The following is a 27,245-nucleotide window of genomic DNA, read 5'->3' on the forward strand; positions in this document are numbered from 1 at the left end:
ATGAAAGAAGGTACTGAAGGCGACAGGAAACGAAGGGTGACCAAATCAGAATTATAGGCTAATATTTAAGTCTCGAGTCAAAAGCACCCATGCGCCAGTCTTCGCGGGTTAATGGCTGACAGATGAAATGAAATAATATTGGAGTGTTTTGCTGGAATGAAAGATGAGAGGGTAAACCGGAGCCCGGAGGAAAACCTGTCCCGCCTCCGCTCTGTCCAGCACAAATCTCACATGGAGTGTTATTGTCTAATAATTATAGGATATTTATTGTTCTCTTAATTTAAATGATATTTGGTAATAATTTGAAGATAGCATGCGCTGTAGATGCAAGGATAAAACGATGCACTGCCGAAGATTTTTCATGAGTTAGAATCACCAGGTCTTTTCTGCAGTTGGTTATCTTACGATTATCTGGGGACATCCCTGTCTTTTAACACTTAAGGAACAAATTGATTAGTTAGTCCTAGAGCACTACTCCCACCGATGTAACTATTTTGACTCTGGACAATTACTTGGTCATTCAATCGTTGTTATGATTTACGAACTAGGTCGTATCTATGCCAGGATAGACGCTCAAAATAAAAGAACAAGAGTGTTTATATTATTATTTATCATTTCAGTGACATGTTAAATGAGGCCGCACGCTGAAGAAATTCTTTCTTATCCTAGCCTAAATAAAACAGTAACCGAAGTTCTTTTGAACATCGAGTATTTTAATGTATTTCGTGAAAGGACGATTTCAAGTGAGGAAATGCATTCATTTTTATCATAAGTGTTGCTTCAAATATTTCAAAAGGATGCCTAGCCTAGGCGATAAAGGCGTGCTCGGTTCACGCGGAAGAAACGTTCCCCGTAAATATGTCGAAACATGTAGAAAGGTGATTTCTAATTTCGGTTAGGTACAATGCCCTGAGGTATCCTCAAGCCACACTAAAAATGAGATGGGGGCACATTAAGTTAGAGCGATAATTTTCACAAGGATGGTGATGATTTATTATTCGTTTAATTTTGGTAAGTTCCTATTAGCCAAGAGGAAATTCTTTTGAACATGAGTTTGTGAGTATAAAGTCATTTAAAACTCCAGGTGTTTGTCCGAGCTTTCCTTAGGTTACTAACTTGAGACCTATTACATTGCAAAATCCAAGAAAACAGAACAAAGTGTCTGAAGATATCACAGTAGATGAAGGTACTTTCTTTCTTTCTTTCTTTCTTTCTTTCTTTCTTTCTTTCTTTCTTTCTTTCTTTCTTTCTTAATCCGCTTATCTTCCAGGGTTGGTTTTTTCCTCGGACTCAGCGAGGGATCCCACCTCTACCGCCTCAAGGGCAGTGTCCTGGAGCGTGAGACATTGGGTCGGGGGATACAACCGGGGAGAATGACCAGTACCTCGCCCAGGCGGCCTCACCTGCTATGCTGAACAGAGGCGTTGGTGGGGGATGGGAAGATTGGAAAGGATAGGCAAGGAAGAAGGAAGGAAGGAAGGAAGGAAGGAAGCGGCCGTGGCCTTAAGTTAGGTACCATCCCGGCATTTTCCTGGAGGAGAAGTGGGAAACCACGGAAAACCACTTACGGATGGCTGAGGTGGGAATCGAACCTATCTCTACTCGGTTGACCTCCCGAGGCTGAGTGGATCCCCTTCCAGCCGTCGTACCACTTTACAAATTTCGTGGCAGAGCTGGGAATCGAACCCGGGCCTCCGGGGGTGGGAGCTAATCATACTAACCACTACAACACAGAGGCGGACTCAGATAAAGGCACTTACCAAACAAAATTACTTCCAAAATTTATTTATCCTCATTTAAAAAAATGATTTATCAGAGTACATAAATCTAGATCTCTGTTGCAATTGTAAGCATGTGTGAAGTTTGCAGCAATCCTATGTCTCTTCTGCTTCAGAAGGATGTTGTATATTCATTGCTTCTTCACATGGAGAACAATGGCTTCTGTCTTATCAGCAACACATTCAGGAGGAAGCACACCATTGGAAAATACATATTTGTAATTGTTCTGTGGCTAGTACTCCTGTAACAACAGGATATGGACTTCATTAAAATGTTACTTTACATAGCAAAATGAAAAGAGACCTGTTGGAGCAGTGCAAGACCTAATTTATTGTTCAGATTAAATTGCTTAGAAGTCATAATTTCATTATTCACATTTCAAATACAGATCTCTCTTTTTTTGCTAGTGGCTTTATGCCGCACCAACACAGATAGGTCTTATGGCGACGATGGGAAGGAAGCGGCCGTGGCTTTAATTAAGGTACAGCCCTAGTATTTGCCCGGTGTGAAAATGGGAAACCACGGAAAACCATCTTCAGGCCTGCCGACAGTGGGATCCGAACCCAAATACAGATCAAGGAGTACTAAAATATCAGTCATTCAAAACCCACTATACAGTCCTTTTCTTTCATAAACACAATAAAAAAGTATCGTTTATTTTAGCTTACAGTGTCCGTCTCCATGGTTAAATGATTAGCATGCTGGTCTTTGGTCAAAGGGATCCTGGGCTCAATTCCCGGCCGGGTCAGGGATTTTCACTTTCATTAGTTAATTTCTATGCCTTTGGGACTGGGTGTTTGTGCTGTCTTCAGCATTAGAATTCATCTCAGTTAGGGCCCATCCTCACAGACATGCAGGTCACCTATCCAGCGTCTACTCAAACAACCAGCACCAGGCCTCTCCAAAGGGGATGCCATTATTATTATTATTATTATTATTATTATTATTATTATTATTATTATTATTATTATTATTATTATTATTATTATTATTATTATTATTATTATTATTATCTAGGGGCTGCCTGGCCGAGGCGGTAAAGGCGTACTCGGTTCGCCCGGAAGGACGTGGGTTCGAATCCCCGTCAGGAAGTCGTAAAATTTAAGAAACGAGATTTCCACTTCCGGAGGTGCATATGGCCCTGAGGTTCACTCAGCCTACACCAAAAATGAGTACCAGGTTAATTCCTGGGGGCAAAGGCGGCCGGGCGTAGAACTAACCACTCTACCCCATCAAGTGCCGAGGTTACGAATAGTGGAAGCCTTTACCTTCCATCACTCCCAGGGCCTTCATGGCCTGTACGGAGGTGACTTTACTTTGCTTTGCTATTATTTTTTATTTTATTTTTTGCTAGGGGCTTTACGTCACACCGACACAGATAGGTCTTATGGCGACGATGGGATAGGAAAGGCCTAGGAGTTGGAAGGAAGCGGCCGTGGCCTTAATTAAGGTACAGCCCCAGCATTTGCCTGGTGTGAAAATGGGAAACCACGGAAAACTATTTTCAGGGCTGCCGATAGCAGGATTCGAACCTACTATCTCCCGGATGCAAGCTCACAGCCGCGCTATTATTATTATCTTATGGTGTTTCCACATTGTGGGTACTCCTAAGAAGAATTTTCATTAATTTTTAGCCCTTAAGAGAGAATGTCATTTATTTTCAAAAAGTAGTTGTGGAATTCCCTTTATATTTACTGTGTTTCAGATTATGTCTTTTCAGTCTGCACCATTTTGGTGCTCCTCATGCTGGGAACAATGGCAGGTCTGGTACTGATCAGCTGGTGGATGCGAACAAGACCAAGCATCATACAAGCACCAGCATCTCACTACGACTATGTCATAGGTAATGTATCTACAACAATATGCACATATTCATAGATAGTACAAACGTATTTTGGCCATATTTGAATTTATGTTTGTCCTTGTCCTTATCTTTCCCTTCATTTGCTTCCCTCTGTTTGGATCCTTGGCTGAATGCTCAGCATAGATGTCTTTGGTTGAAAGGGCCACAGGCTTGATTCCTAGCCGGGTTGAGGATTTTAATTTCTAAAATACTTTATTCCCTTGGCTCAGGGATTGGATGTTTGTGCTGTCCCCAATATCCCTGCAACTCACACTCCACACACAACACTATTATCCACGATAATAACACACAGTTTCTCGTACACAACAGATGCCAACTAGCCTCATCAGAATTTCTGCTTACAAGGGCTCCCCCAGGCTAGCAATAGTGACATAAAATTATTATTTCTTCCTCTACTCAGGATAACTTGCGAATATCTCTTTATGCCTCTGTGTGTTCATATCCTTATTCCTAGCTGCTTCCCTTCAGTTAGATATTGAGTATACTGTATATTCCCTTTCCATTAACACAGCTAAAGGAAATGAATTTACAAATGAAAATAGCACAAGGACAAAAGTAAACATGTCCAGCCAAAATCAAAATGATCCTGGGTGGCTCTAGTGACGTCAGAAATGCCTGGAATAAGATGATGAAAATTGAAGAAAGTTTTTCTACTTTTGAGTTTATATTTGTTCTTATATGGTTTCTATTTTTTAAATCAGTCACTGATTTGCATTTAGGGCAGTTGCTCAGGTGGCAGATTCCCATTCAGTTGTTTACCTAAATAAATAATTTTAAAGAAGTCAGACATTTAACAAACATCTCCCTAGGTAAATTATACCAGTCCTCTTCCTATAAATATTGCAATAAGACCAAATTTTGGACTAGACAACACATATAGATTTATTTTAAAAGTGACAAGTCTATCTGCACTTGTGATACAAATATACTCTCTGATGACTTTCAGAAAATAACTGTACATACATAACATCTGAACCAAAAGGAAGTACATTCAATAACTATCTTGATATTCATAATATGAACATAGAAATTAAAAGATTGTGTCGAGAAATTATAAATGTCACAAAAACTTTTCAGTCTGTCAAACACACTACAATTTCAATATAAATTGTTGTTGTTGTTGTTGTTTGAGTCATCAGTCCATAGACTGGTTTGATGCAGCTCTCCAAGCCACCCTATCCTGTGCTAACCTTTTCATTTCTACGTAACTATTGCATCCTACGTCTGCTCTAATCTGCTTGTCATATTCATACCTTGGCCTACCCCTACCGTTCTTACCACCTACACTTCCTTCAAAAACCAACTGAACAAGTCCTGGGTGTCTTAAGATGTGTCCTACCATTCTAACTCTTCTTCTCGTCAAATTTAGCCAAATAGATCTCCTCTCACCAATTCGATTCAGTATCTCTTCATTCGTGATTCGATCTATCCATCTCACCTTCAGCATTCTTCTGTAACACCACATTTCAAAAGCTTCTATTCTCTTTCTTTCTGAGCCAGTTATTGTCCATGTTTCACTTCCATACAATGCCACGCTCCACACGAACGTCTTCAAAAACAGCTTTCTAATTCCGATATCAATGTTTGAAGTGAGCAAATTTCTTTTCTTAAGAAAGCTCTTCCTTGCTTGTGCTAGTCTGCATTTTATGTCCTCCTTACTTCTGCCATCGTTAGTTATTTTACTACCCAAGTAACAATATTCATCTAGTTCCTTTAAGACTTCATTTCCTAATCTAATATTTCCCGCATCACCTGCCTTCGTTCGACTGCACTCCATTACTTTTGTTTTGGACTTATTTATTTTCATCTTGTACTCCTTACCCAAGACTTCATCCATACCATTCAGCAACCTCTCGAGATCTTCTGCAGTCTCAGATAAAATAACAATATCATCGGCAAATCTCAAGGTTTTGATTTCTTCTCCTTGGACTGTGATTCCCTTTCCAAATTTCTCTTTGATTTCCCTTACTGCCTGTTCTATGTAAACATTGAAAAGGAGAGGGGACAAACTGCAGCCTTGCCTCACTCCTTTCTGGATTGCTGCTTCTTTTTCAAAGCCCTCGATTCTTATCACTGCAGACTGATTTTTATACAGATTGTAGATAATTCTTCGTTCTCGGTATCTGATCCCCATCATCTTCAGAATCATAAATAGCTTGGTCCAATCAACATTATCGAATGCCTTTTCTAGATCTACGAATGCCATGTACGTGGGCTTGTCCTTCTTGATTCGATCCTCTAAGATCAGACGTAAAGTCAGGATTGCTTCATGTGTTCCTACATTTCTTCTGAAGCCAAACTGATCTTCTTCCAACTCAGCTTCAACTTGTTTTTCCATTCTTCTGTAAATAATACGTGTTAAAATTTTGCAGGCATGAGATACTAAACTAATGGTGCGGTAGTTTTCACACCTGTCAGCACCGGCTTTCTTGGGAATAGGTATAACAACATTCTTCTGAAAATCGGATGGGACTTCTCCTGTCTCATACATCTTGCACACTAAATGAAATAACCTTGCCATGCTGGTTTCTCCTAAGGCCGTCAGTAATTCAGAGGGAATGTCATCAATTCCAGGTGCCTTGTTCCTATTTAGGTCACTCACAGCTCTGTCAAACTCTGACCTCAAAATTGGGTCTCCCATTTCATCAGCATCAACAGCCTCTTCATGATCCAGAACCAAATTATCTACATCTTTACCTTGATACAACTGTTGGATATGCTCCTGCCATCTTTCTGCTTTGTCTTCTTTCCCTAGAAGTGGTTTCCCATCTGAGCTCTTATTATTCATACACCTAGATTTCCTTTCTCCAAAGGTTTCCTTGATTTTCCTGTATGCAGCATCTACCTTTCCCAGGACCATACAGCCTTCGACATCCTTGCACTTCTCCTTCAGCCATTCTTCCTTAGCTATCTTGCACTTTCTATCCACTTGATTCTTTAATCGCCTGTATTCTTTTCTGCCCTCTTCACTTCTAGCATTCTTGTATTTTCGTCGTTCATCAATCAGGTCTAGTATCTCCTGAGTTATCCACTGATTCTTGGTTAATCTTTTCTTCCTTCCTAACATTTCTTCAGCAGCCCTACTGACTTCATTTTTCATGACTCTCCACTCTTCCTCTATAGTCTTTCCTTCAGCCTTTTCATTTAGTCCTTGTGCAACATGTTCCTTGAAACAATCCCTCACACTCTTTTCTTTCAACTTGTCTAGATCCCATCTTTTTGCATTCTTTCCTTTCTTCAATTTCTTCAACTTCAGATGGCATTTCATGACCAACAAGTTGTGGTCAGAGTCCACGTCTGCTCCTGGGAAAGTTTTGCAATCCAACACCTGGTTTCTGAATCTCTGCCTAATCATAATGAAGTCTATTTGATACCTTCCAGTGTCTCCAGGTCTCGTCCACGTATACAGCCGTCGTTTGTGGTGTTTGAACCAAGTATTGGCAAGGACTAAATTATGATCAGTGCAGAATTCAACCAGCCGACTTCCTCTTTCGTTCCTTTGTCCCAATCCAAATTCTCCTACTGTACTACCTTCTCTTCCTTGGCCTACCACTGCATTCCAGTCTCCCATCACAATTAGATTCTCGTCACCTTTTACATATTGTATTCAATCTTCTATCTCCTCATATATTCTTTCGATTTCTTCATCATCCGCTGAACTAGTAGGCATATAGACCTGCACTATTGTGGTGGGCATTGGTTTGGTGTCTATCTTGACGACAATAATTCTTTCACTATGCTGGTCGTAGTAGCTTACCCGCTGCCCTATTTTCTTATTCATTATTAAACCAACTCCTGCATTTCCTCTGTTTGATTTTGTGTTGATAATTCGGTAGTCGCCTGACCAAAAATCTTGTTCTTCCTGCCAACGTACTTCACTTATGCCAACTACATCTAACTTTAGCCTATCCATCTCCCTTTTCAGATTCTCTAACCTACCACAACGATTCAAACTTCTAACATTCCACGCTCCGACTCGCAGAATGTCAGTATCCATCTTCCTGATGATCGCCCCCTCTCGTGTAGTCCCCACCCGGAGATCCGAATGGGGGACTAGTTTACCTCCGGAATATTTTACCCGGGAGGAAGCCATCATCAGTACATCATTCATACAGAGAGAGCTGCATGTCCTCGGGAGGTAGTTACGGCTGTAGTTTCCCGTTGCTTTCAGCTGTGTAGCAGTATCAACACAGCTAAGCCATGTTGAGTATTATTACAAGGCCGTATCAGTCAATCATCTAGACTGCCGCCCTTGCAACTACCGAAAGGCTGCTACCCCCCTTTCGATGAACCATTCGTTAGTCTGGTCTCTCAACAGATACCCATCCGATATGGTTGCACCTGCGGCTCGGCTATCTGCATCATTGGGACACGCAAGCCTCCCCACCGCGGCAAGGTCACATGGTTCACAGAGGAGGCAATATAAATTATAACACTATAAACATACATGTAAAAAAAAAACCAAAAAAAAACACACTATTATACAAAGAATGACATGTTTCGTTCTACAAGAACATCCTCAGATTCTATCAAATCACTTAAAACATGCATATATTGTTTACGTTGCATAAACTTGTCATGTCCTCCTTTGTGGTGTAGTGGTTAGTGTGATTAGCTGCCACCCCCGAAAGCCCAGGTTCGATTCCTGGCTCTGCCACGAAATTTGAAAAAGTGGTATGAGGCTGGAACAGGGTTCACTCAGCCTCGGGAGGTCAACTGAGTAGAGGTGGGTTCAATTCCCACCTCAGCCATCCTGGAAGTAGTTTTCCATGGTTTCCCACTTCTCCTCCAGGAAAATGCCGGGATGGTACCTAACTTAAGGCCACGGCCACTTCCTTCCCTCTTCCTCCTTTATCCCTTCCAATCTTCCCCATCCCTCCGCAATGCCTCTGTTCAGCATAGCAGGTGAGGCAGCCTGGGTGAGGTACTGGTCATCTTCCCCAGTTGTATCCTTGACCCAGAGTCTGAAGCTCCAGGACACTGCCCTTTAGGTGGTAGAGGTGGGATCCCTCACTGAGTCCAAGGGAAAATGCAACCCTGGAGGGTAAACAGATTAAAAAGAAGAAGAAACTTGTCAACGATAGAGAGTTTGGTGATAACATGAACCAGTAATGACAAAAAATAAATTTACAAGTATTAATATAAAGAAAAACTTACGTACTTATCTATACTGCCAATGCTAAGTTCACTGTCGCCAAACCCTATTTCAGGACTGTGGTCATGGAAAGTTTTGGGTAAAGCTCACTGCTCATGGAGAGGGGACGGGAAGCATAGGAGGAGCCATGTGGAGTGTTGTGGATCTCTCCTATTGGATGTTAAAATCAAGTTTTAACATGCTCCCATGGTAATATTTATGGTAATATTTATTTATTTCAAAAAGATCCATACTGAGTTCACCTCCAATTTAGACCCTGAACTTGAACAAAACAAAACTAGTATAAACTCATAAGTACTAAACAAACATGTACAAGGTGAAATAATACGTGTAACCTGTGGATCGAAGGTTACGTAACCTAGAGGTCAAACAAATACACATTAATCGGCAAAGTCAGCACTAGGCTAACAAAAGTGAAAGAATTGCTACAATAGCAGGAATTAACACAACAAGTAATAGTGGAAAAGAAAAAATTAGCAACCATGTGTAATTCCTACTTCTGCACTTCCAACTGACCCCGTTAGCGTGTCTGGTAGCAACATACCACTGCACGCTAACGTTATCAAAACATTGTAAAATTGCTGAGTGCCAAACAACTACTAACCTACTTATGCTGGCCATTTCACTGTTTACATTCCAGCCCACCTGTGCATTTGCATAATTACATCATACTATACCTTTCACCTTACTTACACAGAGTTTTTTAACTGCACATAAAAATTTATTTAAATTACCTTCATTATATTTGTTATCTATACTAAAATCTTTTATTCATCATTTTGTTTGCATATTTCTTGTTGTTTCAAGCTTAGAAACACTGCCCTCAACTTCTCAGTCTCTTTACAGGTGCCTAGCATGCTTCCATGCTTCCCCTCCCCTCTCTGCGAGCAGTGTGCTTTACCCAAAACTTTCCACGACCACAGTCCTGAAATAGTGTTTTGGTAACTGTTACCATGTTTTGGTGGATTGCAGAGAGGTGAAAGAAGGTGCTGGGTTTAAATGGGTCTAACAACGATATCAAAATTGAATTAAAACTTTAAATAAAGGTTATATTTCTTTCAAAAGACAAACTTAACAACCTTTCACTTAGTGAAATAACAATGACAAATTTGGGGATTAAAATAGAGAACCCCAGAATAGGGAATTTAACAATTTTGGGCTTCAAGCCCCTAGTTCACACAATTACAATTTCAAAGTGGTATTATTTAGACAAGGATAGAAATCTCCCAAATTCAAGAGCACTTTGCTCCAAAAAATTTACAGCCTTCCAGAGGCACTCCTCAATATTACAGTAAACTAAAAAAGAGCTTACATGCTCTCCAACATTAACCAAATTTTAACAGCCCGCTTAAGGCAACATTACACAAAACTTTATGATCTCTGGCTTCTCAAGGCATAATTTACAAGATTTATTTTACACAGGGGTATCAATTACCCAACGTACTGGGCCTTTGTGGACAAAGAACAGGTTAAATAAATGGCCCAAACACAAACTGAATTGAGTCGTACACTTGTGCTCCTAGATAATGAAGTATTAAAATCCTAACAGGGCTCTCAGCCCGATGATACAGGGGCTAATCCCAAGCTACTGAGGTGACTCGAATGAAAGTTAATTTAATACATTACAGGAAAGAAAACAGTTACAAAATCGTAGTCACCTCAAACCAAGATGAAAGGGAACTCGAGAGGGTAACGCACTCTCTATCCCCGATTTACAGTTCAAGACTTTATGAAATTTTACATGAAAAGGAAGAAGTTTACATCAAATGGTTATATAGTTAGAAATTCGGACCTTCCCCTCGGATATGTTTGCGGAGACAGCTAGAAAGATAGAATATTGGTGGCCATTACCTGGCTGTTGTTCTGCCTGCTGACAGGTGCCTCCTGTCTTAACACACACACTCAGAAAGACGATGATCAACAGACAAGGTAGCCAGAAAAGCCACAGCTTATATACCCGAAGGGAAGGCTCGAGAGGATTCTGGACTAATCTGGACACACCCTCGCAATTTTTATTGAACAATTCAAAAATGACAAGAAGCCATTGATAGGCTGCAAAATAATTACAGAAATTTCTAATTGGTCAGATTCAAAACTGGTGGAATGAAAAAGAAGTGTTGCCAACCCAAAAATAAATGAACATTGACACAGTTATGAAAACCTAGAAATGCAGAACTTCTTTAAATTACAAGATCTTCCACTTTGCACCAGAGTGCATGACCAGAGTTTTTTGTAATGACATCTATGGAGGAAAGTTTAAACTTCTTGAAGTACACCAAAACAAACCAAATAAATCTAATCAGTTTAGGAAACTTAGAAATGACAAACTTCTCAATTATTCACTAGCATGTTAGGCACCTGTAAAGAGACTGAGAAGTTGAGGGCAGTGTTTCTAAGCTTGAAACAACAAGAAATGTGCAAACAAAATGATGAATAAAAGATTTTATTTCACTAGTGACATCTTCTGATTACTGTCCCAACTTCCTGCAGAAGCAGTCTCACGTTTTGTTGGATAGATATAGTTCATTAAGGCACTTCTTTTGAACGTGCGGAGTTGAGGTGTACCTCCCGGTACAATAACAACGGACTTACAGGCAAGTATGTAAGTTTTTCATTATATTAATACTTGTAAATTTATTTTTTGTCATTACTGATTCATGTTTTCATCATTGACAAGTTTATGCAATGTAAACAATACTGTTTTAAGCATGTTTTAAGTGATTTGATAATATCTGAGGATGTTCTTGTAGAACGAAACATGACATTCTTTGTATAGTAGTGTGTATTTTTACAGGTACCTTTATAGTGTTATAATTTATATTGTAATTGCAGTGTGTTTGACAGACTGAAACGTTTTTGTTACATTTAACTAAGTTGACACTGGAATGTATGGCTTCATTCTTAACAAAAAAAAAAAAAAAAAATCAAATTATAAGTCTGTCTTAACACTACTCTGCTGTGTGATAAGAGTTTAAGTTAGTTCCTACTAACTTCACATGAGAAATATGAAATCTTGAGAGGAGTGAAAGAGTCTCTGTTAATGTCATGACAGTACCCTGCTGGGCGATAAGACTTGTAAGTTTGGACCTAACTTCACACAAGTAAGACGAAGTCTTGAGAGACATGAAAGAGTCTCTAATAATGTCCTATGAAGGTCCCTACATCCCACAGTGCCCATATTGGTCGTTGCATACTCAGACCTCAGGGTTCTTTAGCTTGTGGTTGTCTGGTTTCTCTTGATGAGAGTTTGCCTTTGTACACAGCTGCAGTGGTGACGTAGCCACTGACTCACTAGCTGAGCTGTCTTTGGCTGGATCAGGCTGGTGTGTTCTGAAGGAATAATGGAATACAGGTGGTAAAAGATTAATAATACAGGACAAGCACAGAAGGAGAAAAGGATCCCAACAGATTATATAAAATATGAACAAGATCACTCAAATCACATGAAAGTATTGGCACCCCAGTAAAAAAAAAAAAAAAAAAAAAAAAAAACACAGGTATGTTATAATGTTTGACAGATTTTCATTTATGTCCTAGTCTTCTCATTTTATTGCTCTTTCTTTTCCACACTGAACTTTTATTGTACTGTATTTATCCTATTATATTGCTATCTTTCTGCATACACAGTCGAATCACATTGTTATGACCACCTGCTAGAAGTTCCATTTGCGCATAGTCCATGACGTATGGTTCATGTCGTGGGCTGGGGAAGCAGGTATATAACGTGATCCAACAGGTTGGCTGTACACATTGCACTTCCTGTTGTCATAGGTAAGTGAAGCAACTTTACCGAGTTTGAACAATGGGACAATCATCGGCTTGGGCCATGGGATGTAGCATTTTAGAAACAGCAATGTTTGTGAACCATTCTCATGCCTCTGTAGTAAAGGTATATCGTGAGTGGACGAATGGCACCATTGGGTTTAATATAGTGGAACAGCTCACAATCCAAATGAACCAGGAGGCATCCAGACAAGTTTCTACTGCAACAGTTTAGCAAATCCTTCTGTGAATAGGGCTGCAGAATAAAAGGAGAGTGACTGCACCCATGAAAATGACTGGAATTTGCTCAACAGTATGGCGACTGGACTGCTGCTGATTGGCAGACACATTTTCAGCTGCATAGAATGGATGAACATCAGCGTGTCTGGCAAGAAATGTCATAGAACCAACACCCTGCAACCATAGCTGGACGAATACTTGGTGGTGGGGGCTGTGTTATTGTCAGGGGTATGTTCTCATGGTGTTCTCTAGGTCCCATCATTCATGTGGAAGGCACCCATGATTGATTTGGTTATGAATACAACCTCAGTAATCACCTCCACCCATACACAATGATTGTCTTTCCTTGGGAGGATGGGATTTTCCAGCATGATGATGTGCCTTGCCACATAGCTAGAAGTGTCGGCATGTGGCTGGAAGAGCATGATCAAGACTTCAGAGTTATTCTCTGGCCCCCAAACAGCCCCAGTCTCAATAAAATTAAACATCAATGGGACCACCTCGATCTTCACGTTCGTTGTCTGTCTCATCCACTAAGCACCATTCAAACAGCTCTTGAATGTTTTGCAGACAGCAGGGTTCCAGATACCTATGGATACCTATTAGCACCTAACTGAGTCACTGTAAGCACATCTAGCTGGTTACTCTGGATACCAACAGGTGGTCATAACAATGTGATTCGACTGTGTATGTATGGCCACAGTTGAAAGTGTATAAATTCCTTAGAGTGTTTCTTTGTCTGTCCACCAGTGGGAGGGGGTACAGCAGGTTGTGTGCTGGCAGCAAGGCTTAGTGCTGACCCTAATCGCTCTGTGCTGCTCGTAGAAGCAGGTCATGAGTTTGGCTGGGTCTCTACCATACCTCTGGCAGCTCCACTACTGCAGAATACAGTTCATGACTGGAGCTACAGGACTACACCCCAGCTCTTCTCTTCCTGGGGTTTACAAGATCAGGTGTGTTTTACATACAGACCTCAAATAGTAGGATAGGGAAATAAATTGACAAGAAAAGTATTTCAATTTCCAAGATCTTTCATCAATCAAGGCATTGACAAGGGAAATGTAGTAAGTCATAAAAAGTAAAATGTACAGGAGAAGAAAAAAAAAATACATTTTTCAACATTCTGAAGCAGATCTTAGTGAAAACAAATCATGTAAAATCAAAGAGTAATCCATTTATCAGTTTAACACACAAATTTATGCTAATTATGCTTCAGGCACAAATTGTGCAATAAAATACATTGTGAAATCACTGATCAGTTTGTCAGGTGACGTGTATGTTTCAAGTGCAATTTTCGCAATAAAATGCATGATTTTTTTCATCCAAGCAATTCAGCATAGCCAATAAGTTTTTTTTCTTTCGGTTCGCTGATGGTTGGTCCCCTTCCAGGTGGTTGTAAGGACTGTAATTTTTTTTTTTTTTTTTTTTTTTTAGGATGTTGCATTCCTTCCACGGTTCCAACTCGTTGAATGATTGCCTTGTCTTAACTGATGGAAATTCGTCTCATGAAATTCGTGTCCAGCTCACAGTGCTAATATCAAGGTGTTGAGTATTTAAATATCTCCTGCTTTCCACGGTGAAGTCACAAAAATCTCCAGGCATCTTCATGATTGTATAAAATGTTTAGCATCTTCTTCTTCTGGAGCCATTGTTGGAGACATGTACTAGGTGAATCAAATATAAACTGGAATTATTTTTTACAATTTTACTGAATCCACCAACAAGTATGCAACAAATACCTCAGTTTTCTACATAGTCTCCCAAATTTGGCACACATTTTATCCACCAAATTGGCAACTTTCTGATGCTGCCCCTGAGAAAATGAGAAAAAGGGGTGTACAGCCAGTTGCGCATGTACTCATCTACTGCTGCATCATCATGAAATCGCTTTCCTCCCACTTCTTCTTTCAATGGTCCAATCAAATGGTAGTCACAAGGAGGGTGTTCCAGAGGTGTCCAATGCATTTCCTCCAACTTATCCTGTATTACAACAGCATTGCGTGGCCTTGCGTTGTTGTGCAGAAGGAGCACATCTCGGATTGGTTACCGGCGACATTTGTTGCGATATGCAGCTTTTGTCTCAACCAAAAGGTGGCAATAATAGGCTGCATTCACTGTTCTTTGTTCATGGAGGAAATCCACAAGCAACATGTCCATCTAGTCCCAAGAAAAGAGTTTGAAGCACCTTTCCAGCAGAAAGGCATGTTTTGCCCTTAACTGGCCCAGCTGCACTTCATTCCTGCCACTCCATGCTTGCTTGTTTTGACTCTGGGGTGTAATGATGAACCCAAGTTTCATCAGAAGTCACAATGGGATGCAAAAATCATATCCTTCTTCCTCGTAGCGATTCAGATGCTTTCAACAACAATCCTGGTGGAATGTTTTTGTTCCTGAGTGAAGATGCGAGGAACCCACAAGGCAGACAATTTCCAAACGTCGAGTTCATCGATGATGGCTTGAATACTTCCAAAGCTTATTCCTACGAGTGAAGCAATTTCAGAAATGTTTATGCGCCGATCTTCTTCAGTAAGGTCAGGTACAGTTATGCTTGTCCGTGGTCATCTTTGGTGGGGCTCATTTCCTCATTTTCCCGTCCTGCCAATAATTGTTTGTGCCATTCATACACACCTGGGTCTTTGAAAGGGTTGTGTCCTCAAACTGTGCATGGAGACTTCTCAAAATTTACAAAGCTTTGGTGACTTCTTTCACCAGAAATGATGACGTGATGCACTGCGTAATGGACATGTGTACCTCTTGCTCACTCATGGTGTACTAAAGAGAGCAGTCACTCTGTGATGTGTGACACATCAAGACCCCTACTCCAAACATCCCCACAAACATCCTCCCAAAGCTCCACTAGTTTCCGTTCTCTACCAGAGCCACTAATTTTAAATTCCAGTTTATATTTGATGCATTTGGTAGTACCAATTCATGAAAACAAAGAATAGTATAAACATCATGTCAAGATGCTGGCAGTAACAATTTACCATTTTGAATGGAATAAGTTTTGGAGACATTCTGGCAACTTAAATATCACTATAAGTAACTATTATAGTTATAAACAAGGTTTACATGCAGCTGCCTGTCAATAAATGGCAAAAGTGATACCTCATTCCACATATGCATGGGCTGACTTACTACCTTCTCCACGCCAAACCTCGTGACAGGTTCCATCTTGTGTCAATCATAGAAACTAATGTACTCTGCCAGTTGGCTTACTACCTTTTCCATGCCATTGGCATGAGCGCTTACTATGTTCTCCATTAAAAAAAAAAAAAAAACTTAAGTTTCAATTGTTTTTAATTTTTTTACTTACTACCTTTCCCATGTCAATGCCTTAATAGATTTTCCTTTTCCAGCTCCAGATGCATTAGGACACTAATGGCACCATTCCATCTTCTTCTGTTGTTGTTTGTGTCATCAGTCCGTGGACTGGTTTGATGAAGCTCTCCAAACTAAACTATCTTGTGCTAACATTTTCATTTCTACATATGTGCTACATCTGTCTATCATATTCTTCCCTTGGTCTACCCTTACCGTACTTACTGCCAACACTTCCCTAAAAAATGAATTGAACAATTTCCCAGGTATCTTAAGATGTTCTTATAATTTGATTTATTTTTCTGGTCAAATTTTGCCAAAACATTATGAGAATTGCCTACATTCATCTCAAAAGGTTGACATAAAACATAATGACAACTTATATACACAATGACATGAAGCACTTGGCACTTTAAGAAAGTTCTTGGATCTGGGTTTAAAATACTGCTGTGTGTTTGTAGAACATGGAACAGACTTGTTGGTCTTGTTTCAATCAACTTGAAAACATATGAACTAGTTGAAATAAAACACATTTGACAATGAATCATATGACAAATATAGAAATTGCTTTGCTCTAGGTCACATAATCTTGCAGTGCTTTTGTACAGTATGGATCAAGCTTGTCAGTCTTGTGGAGAGCTGATGTTAAGAATAATTGGTAGTTAAAATTAGCTGAGGGGGTGGGGGGACATCCTTCGTTATGGAACATCTGCTTTTGAAGTTGAAACTGTCGTCTGCTATTGTTGTTGATGTAAGAATTGATGATGGTATGGCCTTGGTTTATGGCACCGTATCGTTAAAGGTGGATGGATGTCTGAGGGAAAAGAAAAGAAATGAGAAACTAATGTGTATGCTCAGGTTTAATTATAAAGTGATTTGAGTAGTACTTACTCCCTCGTTCCCGCTCCCATTGACCTGCCATTAGAAGAGTGGAATGCGTTCTGTTCGACTGTGTTTGTGTGTGTGTGGTGCTTTTTTTTTTTTTTTTTTTTTTGCTAGGGGCTTTACGTCGCACCGACACAGATAGGTCTTATGGCGACGATGGGATAGGAAAGGCCTAGGAGTTGGAAGGAAGCGGCCGTGGCCTTAATTAAGGTACAGCCCCAGCATTTGCCTGGTGTGAAAATGTGAAACCACGGAAAACCATCTTCAGGGCTGCCGATAGTGGGATTCGAACCTACTATCTCCCGGATGCAAGCTCACAGCCGCGCGCCTCTACGCGCACGGCCAACTCGCCCGGTGTGTGTGGTGCTTATTGTTGGCTAGGAGAGAGGGGTGGGGGAGAGGCGGGGAAGAGCGGTGGCTTGCTTTGGGTTGGTTGTGGTGTGGAGGGGGTGTAAGAGAGTGGGGGAGTGATTTGTTGTCGCGCCGTTCTGCCTAGATATGTCTTAAGGATAAGGGGATGGATGGCTTCGTAAAGAATGTTTGTTTTTTCTGTGGATTCGTTCAGATTGTGTTTAAATTTTACTTGTTGGTCTAATGATATGTAAAACATTTCCTTGATATTGAGTAGAGGTCCCTTTTCCATGGTTTCAATTATTTGTAGGTCCTTGTCTATATCGGAAAAATTATGATTGGACTTGTGCATGTGTAGACCCATGGCTGAATGTCTGTTATGTTGGACTGCATTAATATGTTAGAGGTACCTGGTGTTAAAGCTCCTTCCTGTCTGTCCAATATAGCTTGTTAAACAAAACTGGCACTGTAATCTGTAAATGCCTGATTTGCCAAATTTATCCGATTTATTCACGGTCCCTAGATTGTGGAAATGAGACATGTTGTTGGTTGACCTGAACGCTATTTTTACTTTTTTTTTTTTAATATGGTAGGTTTGTTATATGGTAAACAGAATTGTTGTTGAAGGTGAAAACTGAAAGAAAAAAAATGTCCATTTGCTTCTTTTCTTTAATAAGAGTAGATTTAGGTTTGTTTTGAATTTCAGATATTATTTGGTTGATGAACCTTCTGTTGTAAGCATTAGAATAAGCTATTGCCCTGATGGTATCTAGTTCTTTTTTTAGGTTGGAATGAGATAATGGAATATTGAAAGCCCTTTGGATAAAGCTATATAGCTTGTTAAACAAAATTGGCACTGTAATCTGTAAATGCCTGATTTGCCAAACTTGTCTAATTTTTTGTGGGAGCTAGAGTGGATTGAGAGTTGTTTTATGGTATTGATAGTTTGTGTAGGTTTCCTGTAAATGTCATAAGAGAGGGAGTGTTGATCTCTTGTGACTGTTCAGTCCAGAAAATTTAAAGAGCGGTTGGATTCTGTTTCTAATGTGAACTGTATATGGGGACTCAGTTTGTTCAACTCCTCAAGAATGGTCAGGCTGTTGGTGTGTCTGCCATCTAAAATTGTGAAGATGTCATCAACAAACCTAGTCCAGAAAAAAATGTGTTCTGTTTTGCTGATGTGTGTATGTTCCAGGTGGTCTAGGTAAATGTCTGCCATGATGCTCGATGCGGGGGATCCCATTGGAAGGCCGTTTTGTTGATATATTATTCTGTTAAAAACAAAATTATTATTATAAAATGTAAATTTAACTAGACTAATGAATTCTTCTACTTAAAGTTTACTCAGTTTACTGAGTTGTTGCAAGTCACTTTGTATGATGGAAATGGTCTCATATAAAGGAATACTCGGGTACATATTCTTGATGTCGAAGGATGCTAGTGAATGATATAGTTGAATTTTTAGGATTTTGGTGTTGTTGTAAAATTCTAATATATGTTTTTAATGGAAGTTTTAGCTTGAAGGACATAGAGTTTTTTGAGAAATCTTTGGATGAATTGAGCTAGTTTGTAGGTAGGGCTGGGTCTGAAATTAACTATTGGTCTTACTGCGGTGTTTCCTTTATGGAATTTGGGGAGTGCCCTTGCTGTTGAAAGCATGGAGTTAATGTTTATTAATTTACTGGAATCTTGTTCGCTGAGAATAAATGAAGTGTTCTTAAGTAAAAGTTTCAGATTTTTCTATATTTTTTGGGTTGGGTCTTTTTTGATTGTTTTGTGATTTCCTTCTTGAAAAAAGTTGGTGGTTTTTTTGATATGGTCTTCCTTGTCTAAGATGACGGTAGTATTTCCTTTGTCTGCTTGTGTAACTAAGAGATTGTTAGATTTTATTTTCTCTTATTGGTTGATTTGTTGGCGTTGGTTGGAGCTATTATTTGGTTTGTATTTTTTGGTTGTTAATTAGTTTTGTTAATCTTTTTCTGGCTTCATATCTAATTTCTTCTTGTTGTGTGGGGAGTTTACTAATCGTGGGTTCCGTTTCTGTAACTAGGGTGTTAAATTTTTCGTATCTGGATTGCAGACTCCGGTTGAATTTCAGACCTCTGCTTAATATTTCCATTTCAGTTTCATTAAAAGTTGTTTTGGAAAAATTTATGATTCGGGGGTTGAAAGTATGATTTTTGGGCATTTCTATGTTAGTGTTTGAGTCTGGTGTGGTAACTCTCTTATTTAACTTAGGTAATGTGGAGTGATTATTAGTGACATGCACTTTTTTTAAGGTTATCTATTTTCTTGTTGAGATTGTCTAGTTTCTTAGTGGCAATGTTTTCTGTTACGTAAAGTGTGTGTTTGTGAAAATCGTCCCAATAACCCAAATCCAAGAACTTTCTTAAAGTGCCAAGTGCTTCATCCCATTGTGTATATAAATTTGTCATTATGTTTTATGTCAACACATTGATATGTATTTAGGCAATTGTCATTGTGTATATAATTTTGTCATTATGATTTATGTCAGCCTATTGAGATGTAGGGCCTATGTAGGCAATTCTCATGTTGATTGTTATTAGATTCCCTTTGATTTAATTATTCTGCAAGAACTGATGGTGACTCCAAGGGTGTCAAAACCGGTCTTAATAAATTTCAAATATTTTACATTGTATTGAATGGTGGAACATCCCTCAAATCCTATTATATTAGTTATACGTCAACACGGAAATGAAAATCATAACCTATGACACCTAACCTTCAGCGTTCTTCTGTAACACAACATTTCTAAAGCTTTTATTCTCTTTTCTCTGAGGTGATTATTGTCCATGTTTCAATTCTATACAATGCCACACTCCAAATGAAAGTTTTTGGAAGCATCTTTCTAATTTGTATATATCAATTTCTGAAGTGAGCAAATCTATTTTCTTATGGAAGTCCTTGCTTGTACTAGTCTGCATTTTATATCTTCCTTACTTCTGCCATTGGTTTTTTTTTTTTTTTTGGCTACCGGTATTTGTTTTACGTCGCACTGACACAGATAGGTCTTTGGCACCGATGGGATAGGAAAGGCCTAGAAAGTGGAAGGAAGCAGCCATGGCCTTAATTAAGGTACAGCCCTGGCATTTGCCTGGTGTGAAAATGGGAAACCATGGAAAACCATCTTCAGAGCTGCCGACAGTGGGACTCGAACCCACTATCTCCCGATTACTGGATACTGGCCGCACTTAAGCAACTGCGGCTATCGAGCTCGGTCTCTGCCATGGGTAATTATTTTACTACCCAAATAACAATATTCATCTTCCTTTAAGACTTCATTTCTTATCTAATATTTCATGTATTCTCTGACTTTGTTCAACTGCATTTGATTAATTTTGTTCTGGATTTATCTCTCTTCATCTTGTATTCTTCCTCCAAGAACATGTTCATATCATTCAGCAATTTCTCTAGATCTTTGCAGACTCAAAAAATAACAGTATCATCTGCAAATCTCAGAGTTTTGATTTTGTCTCCTTTTCAACATTCTTCTTTGATTTCCTTTACTGCCTGTTCTATATACAACCACCGTTACTGCTCGTTAATAGTGTTCCAAACCAGGTTTCTTCTTATTATGCTTTTCTTGATCGAGACCAACTACCTTAGTTTGGTAGAGTACCGGGCGAGTTGGCTGTGCGCGTAGAGGCGTGCGGCTGTGAGCTTGCATCTGGGAGATAGTAGGTTCGAATCCCACTATCGGCAGCCCTGAAAATGGTTTTCCGTGGTTTCCCATTTTCACACCAGGCAAATGCTGGGGCTGTACTTTAATTAAGGCCACGGCCGCTTCCTTCCAACTCCTAGGCCTTTCGTATCCCATCGTCGCCATAAGACCTATCTGTGTCGGTGCGACGTAAAGCCCCTAGCAGAAAAAAAAAAAAAAGAGTTTGGTAGAGTTGCAATGTTTGGGACCCTTATCAGGATTACTTGATTCAAGAAATGGAAAAGATACAAGGGAAAGCATGATATTGCAAACTTTGGGCTGGTAAGACTTGGAAATAACAAGACAAACAGCTCGACTAAGCAGAATGTTCTAAGCTGTCAGTGGAGGGATGGTGTGAAAAGACATTAGTAAACAAAGAAGCTTGAGTGAAGGTTTCAAAAGTAAGAAAGATTGTAATATGAAGGTAAAGCTAGAATTCAAGAGGAAAAATTTGGGGCAAATACTCATATATAGGAAAATGCATTAGGGATTGGAATAATTTACTAAGGGAGATGTTCGATAAATTTACAACTTCTTTGAAATCATTTAAGAATAGACCAGGTAAACAATGGGGAGGGAATTTTCCACTGCATGACTGCCTTAATTTGGTGACTGATTTGTTTGATACTTCTTGTTCTCCCTTCTTAAATCTTAGTCTCCATCATCTGCTTCAGTATCCTTTCCTCTTACATCTTCTTAACATGTCTAAACCATTTCAGTTTATTTCTCTCCATTCTGTTGGAAAGCTTTTCTACAATTTCTGTCCTAATTTCTTACTCAGTACTTTCTTGTCTTTCCTATCATGCTTCTTAAAAGTTTCATCTCACTGGCCTGGTTGTTACTCTCCTTTCTTGTTAACACTGTTGAGGTCTTTGCTGTATATTTCAAGAAGGGACAATATTCTTCCAGATCAAGTTTCTCACACTCTAATGAAATGCATCTCCCTGCTGATGCATTTGCCTATTTCCAAGATCATTATGACAACTAAATGGTCTGATGCCATGGTATGCCAGTCTGAGTCTCGGTGGTGGAAAAATTTCACCATTCGAATGTTGGTTGGCAGGGTAGAAGAGGTGATGGTATATGAAGGCGGATCAAATACAAACATGAGTTTGAATGTTCGGCTGCTGTTAGTAATAATTCTGAGGCAGGGCTTTGCCAGAATATTGGTGGGGGTGTCTGGAGAAGGGGTTTGCACATGGTGGAGAGCTGGGCTGCTTCAGTACTCCATGAGTAAGCAAGAGGTGTACACATTTGTTGCACAATGCATCATTATCATTATCATTATCATTATCAAATTTCTCGCAAAAGAGGGCACCAAATCTTCCAAAATTTTGAGATGGCTCTGCGCATAGTTTGGGAAAGAGCGTATAAGTGGGCTAAAAAGAATTGTGGCATGAAGAGAACCTCATGAAAGGAGACAATGGACAAGCAACACTGCAGACAACATTGTTGCCATTCGTGACATTATTGGTGAAGATTGGCAAATAAAAATTTTGCAATTTGTTTTAGCGATAGGAATAAGTTACAGAAGTGTTCAAACCATCATCTGAGATGAACTCCATTTCAAAAAATTATCTCCCAGGTGGGTTCCTTGTTTCCTCAACCAGGAACAAAAACTTTACGCCAGGAAGTTTTTCAGAGACTCCTGCATCGCTACGAGGAGGATGGAGAGGATTTCTTGCATCGTGTTGTGACTTGTGATGAAACTTGGGTACATCATTACACCCCAGAGTCAAAGCAAGCAGTCTGGTCAAGGCCAAAACACACTCATCTGCTAGAAAGGTGCTGCAACCGTTTTCTGGGACTCCACGGCGTTTTGCTGGTAGATTTTCTTCACAAACAAAGGACAATTAATGCAGCTTATTACTATCGCCTTTTGGATGAAACAAAAGCTGCGTTTCGCAACAAGTGACACTGGCAACTGATTCAAAACGTCATTCTTCTCCATGACAATGCAAGACCACATACTGCCGCTCTAACACAGGAAAAACTGGAGGAAATTCACTGGACACCTCTGTACAGTCCAGATTTATTGTCGTGCAACTACCATTTGTTTGGATCACTCAAACAAGACCTAGGAGGACAGTGGTTCGATGATGATGCAATTATAGAAGAGTTTGTGCGCAATTGGTTCCGCACATGCCCTTCCTTCTATCAGGATGGCATCAAAACTTACCAGTCTGATGGAGAAAATGTGTATCGAAGGCAGGACACTATTTACAAAAGTGATCTCTATATGTATATTTTTTTGGTTGATGCAATAAATTTTTTAAAAATTCCCGTTTATATTTGATCTGCCCTCGTACAATACTAGATTGCATGCCAAAAGCCTGGATTTGATTTCTAACCTCTCCGCAGTATTCATATACATTGAGGGGATATGGCACTGTTGATAGTCATTTGAAGAGTCCTCTTGGTATTATTCGACAGGAATAGGTTAAGTACCGATACCAGGTTTCACCCTCCACAGATAGGTCTTATGGCGGCGATGGGATAGGAAAGGCCCAGGAATGGGAAAGAAGCAGCCGTGGCCTCAACCTACCTCATTATTATCATCATCATGCACCGAGACATGCAGATCGCCCAAAAGCATCAAACAGAAAGACCTGCACCAGGTGAGTTGAACATGTCCTCGGGCATGTGCTAAATAAATAACTAAATGATAATGATTTACATGATGATTTAAACATAAAAGAAACAGGTCAGGCAGCATCATTATTATTCATTATTTTCTCTGAATAAATACCTTTATACTGAATCCAAAGCCAGAAGGATGACGTATGGTGGCGTGATAGTTAAATTACATTGTCACTGGCTTCTCACCTAGGAAGCCACAATTTGAATGCTGGTCAAAGCAAGTGACTCATATCCTCATGGGAAAATTCAGGCCATAGTTGCTTCCTTCCCATTTCTATCTCTGCCCTATTCTATCATCACCATAAGACCTGTGTGACTCAGTGTGATGTAAAATCAACAGCAAGACCAAATAAACTTAAATGCCATAGAAGTGAAGCTTCCACGGTGTGAAGAATTATTTAATTTAATTTCCGGGTTGAACCGTGTTGTACTTGTACGCATATCACGTACAGTTTGCCGACGTTTCAAATACATTGCAGTATTCATTGTCAAGGCGACTGAAATACCCCTACTCGATCTGAGGTAATCAGTCTCCCAGGCAGAAATTACACTACTAGAGTGGCCTTGATCTTGGTCTTTTATATCCTAGCCTTTCTGGCTGACGTAAGCCCTGGCTGTCTCGCGAGGCTTCTGGAAAGTATTTGTCACAGCCAGGTAGTGGGGGCTTGCCTGCGCTGTTATGTAATGGGGTTGCGGCCTGGGTGTTTATGTTGTGGTCTGTATGTCTTAAACTATGAATAATAGGCATCCAAGAATTACTGATTTTGTATCCTTCTTCTAAATTTATGTTGTTCGGATGTTTCTTGATTTCGATAGCCTCGCGGATTTTCCTTTCCAGATTCCAAGGGATAGCTGCTAGGATCCTGGTCTTGTCAAATGATATTCCGTGCCTAGTTTCGTAGGAATGCTTGGCTACTGCTGAAATATCTGTGTTTTGGTTCTTGGTGTGACGGATATGTTCTTTTAGGCGGGTGGAGATCAGACGTTTTGTCTCACCTACATAACAAGCTCCGCAGCTACATTCAATGTGATACACTCCAGGGGCCTGTAATTCTATTGTGTCTTTTACTGGTGGTAGATAACGGGCTAGCTTACGGTGAGGTTTATAGATAGTTTTAATGTATTTGTCCAGTATCTTGCCGATCCTGTCTGTAGTGTTTTTGATGTATGGCAGTATCGCTGTTTTCTGGCGGGTCAGTTCTTCTTTCCCGTTGTTTTCTCCTGCGGCGGCCTTTTCTTTGTTCTCTTCTGATTTTTTAAGGACTCGTCGGATTTTATTGAGCGGGTAGCCATTTTTCCTAAGGGTTTCCGTGAGGTGTTCTTTTTCTTCCTCGAGGTGCTCTGCGTCAGATATCACTATGGCCCTGTTCACTAGTGATGTTAGGACAGCCTGCTTTTGTGATGGGTGATGATGGGACGAGGCATGTAGGTACCTGTCTGTGTGAGTGGGTTTCCTGTATACTACGCGACTCAGCGTCCCATTGGGGTTACGTATTACTAGCACATCCAGGAACGGTAGTTTTCCGTCTACTTCTATTTCCATGGTGAACTGAATATTTACGTGTATGGAGTTGAGATGGTCGAGAAATAGCTGTAGGTTGTTGCTCCCGTGAGGCCAGATTACAAAAGTGTCATCCACAAAACGGAGAAAACATTTCGGTTTCAGGGCAGATGTAGCTAAGGCTTTCTGTTCGAAGTGTTCCATATACATGTTTGCTATTATTGGAGAGAGTGGTGACCCCATCGCGGCCCCTTCTGTCTGTTCGTAGAACTCCCCGTTGAAATAGAAATAAGTGGCGCTAAGGCATTCTTTAGCTAGTGTTGACAGGTCTTCTGGCAGTTTCTGGTCTAATAGCGGAAATACTTCTGTTAGCGGCACCTTGGTGAAAAGTGACGTGACGTCAAAGCTTACTAATAAGTCACTACTTTCAATTGATTGGTCCTTAAGGAGCTGGATGAAATGTCGGGAGTCCTTCACGTAGGTTTCAGTGTTTCCTGTATGTGGCTGAAGTAGTCCAGCTAGGTAACGGGCTATATCGTGCGTGGGAGAGCCTATAGCGCTCACGATAGGTCGCAGAGGTATGCCTTCTTTGTGGATTTTAGGCAGGCCATACAATTTTGGAGGAATCGCGTCCGAGGATATCAGTTTCTTCTGTATTTCGGCTGGGATACTGGAATTTTTTACTAGTGTGTGGAGTTTGTTCTTAATGCGGTTGGTAGGGTTCCTAATTTTCCTGTATGTAGAATCGGTGAGTAATTGTTCTATTTTCCGAGTGTAGTCACCGTAAGCTAGCCCGTTATCTACCACCAGTAAAAGACACAATAGAATTACAGGCCCCTGGAGTGTATCACATTGAATGTAGCTGCGGAGCTTGTTATGTAGGTGAGACAAAACGTCTGATCTCCACCCGCCTAAAAGAACATATCCATCACACCAAGAACCAAAACACAGATATTTCAGCAGTAGCCAAGCATTCCTATGAAACTAGGCACGGAATATCATTTGACAAGACCAAGATCCTAGCAGCTATCCCTTGGAATTTGGAAAGGAAAATCTGCGAGGCTATCGAAATCAAGAAACATCCGAACAACATAAATTTAGAAGAAGGATACAAAATCAGTAATTCTTGGATCCTATCATTCATAGTTTAAGACATACAGACCACAACATAAACACACGGGCCGCAACCCCATTACATAACAGCGCGGGCAAGCCCCCACTACCTGGCTGTGACATATACTTTCCAGAAGCCTCACGAGACAGCCAGGGCTTACGTCAGCCAGAAAGGCTAGGATATAAAAGACCACGATCAAGGCCACTCTAGTACTCTAGTAGTGTAATTTCTGCCTCGGAGACTGATTACCTCAGATCGAGTAGGGGTATTTCAGTCGCCTTGACAAAGAATACTGCAATGTATTCGAAACGTTGGCAAACTGTACGTGATATATGTACAAGTACAACACGGTTCAACCCGGAAATTAAATTAAATAATTTAAATGCCAAATTTTAAAAATAGTATGAATTCCTTTTTATTACAAAAACAAATCAATATTGTCAGATGTTGTGCTTGGTATTTTTATTTATTAAAGTAATGTCAATTTCCCTGTCAATTTATTTTATAGTGGTCTTTGAAAAATATATTTTGAAATTACTAGTGTTCACACTTACGTGTTTAGCCACAATTGTCAGACACTAATTCTTAAAATTATGGGCCAGTGTATATTAATAATCATCCTTGGTCTTTAATAGACGTCAGCATGGCCTAGAGGCCGAGGTCTGGGTGGTAGCAGTCAGATGAATTACTTGCTGCATTTTTCTGGCAGTGAAGCTGACTTTCAACAGTGGGAAGCCCTTGGAGCACATGGCTGGAGCTATGAGAATTTGAAACCATATATAGATCAGCTTCTGGGAGTGTCTTCCTGCCCCAACAACTACAAAGACATTCTGATATGGACAGCACAGCAGGATGATGTATGCCATCGAGAACCAGTTAACTTCATGGTAAGAGTACTTATAGTATGATTTT

The 27,245-nt window shown here is 40.0% G+C and overlaps 2 protein-coding genes across 2 annotated transcripts in view; both read left to right on the plus strand.

Moving 5' to 3' along the window:
- On the plus strand, positions 1 to 27,189 carry LOC137502165 (uncharacterized). The gene is made up of 5 exons (XM_068229171.1): positions 1 to 10; positions 3,500 to 3,622; positions 13,551 to 13,753; positions 26,969 to 27,132; positions 27,177 to 27,189. Exons 1-5 carry the CDS (start codon positions 1 to 3, stop codon positions 27,187 to 27,189), a joined length of 513 nt encoding a protein of 170 aa, XP_068085272.1.
- LOC136880907 (neither inactivation nor afterpotential protein G) overlaps positions 27,138 to 27,245 on the plus strand; it is a 63,285-nt gene continuing 63,177 nt past the window's right edge. The window contains exon 1 of the mRNA XM_067153436.2: positions 27,138 to 27,220. Coding sequence (XP_067009537.2) covers positions 27,218 to 27,220 — 3 coding nt within the window. The 5' untranslated portion in view covers positions 27,138 to 27,217. The remainder of the gene's footprint in view (positions 27,221 to 27,245) is intronic.

The sequence above is a fragment of the Anabrus simplex genome, chromosome 9, assembly GCF_040414725.1.
Source record: "Anabrus simplex isolate iqAnaSimp1 chromosome 9, ASM4041472v1, whole genome shotgun sequence".
Lineage (NCBI taxonomy): Eukaryota > Metazoa > Arthropoda > Insecta > Orthoptera > Tettigoniidae > Anabrus > Anabrus simplex.

Excerpts from the sequence above, each read along its gene's own strand:
- LOC137502165 (XM_068229171.1), top strand. Across the intron at positions 3,623-13,550 it reads TCACTACGACTATGTCATAG|TGGGAGGGGGTACAGCAGGT; the intron begins GTAATGTATCTA and ends TCTGTCCACCAG. Across the intron at positions 13,754-26,968 it reads CCTGGGGTTTACAAGATCAG|ACGTCAGCATGGCCTAGAGG; the intron begins GTGTGTTTTACA and ends GGTCTTTAATAG.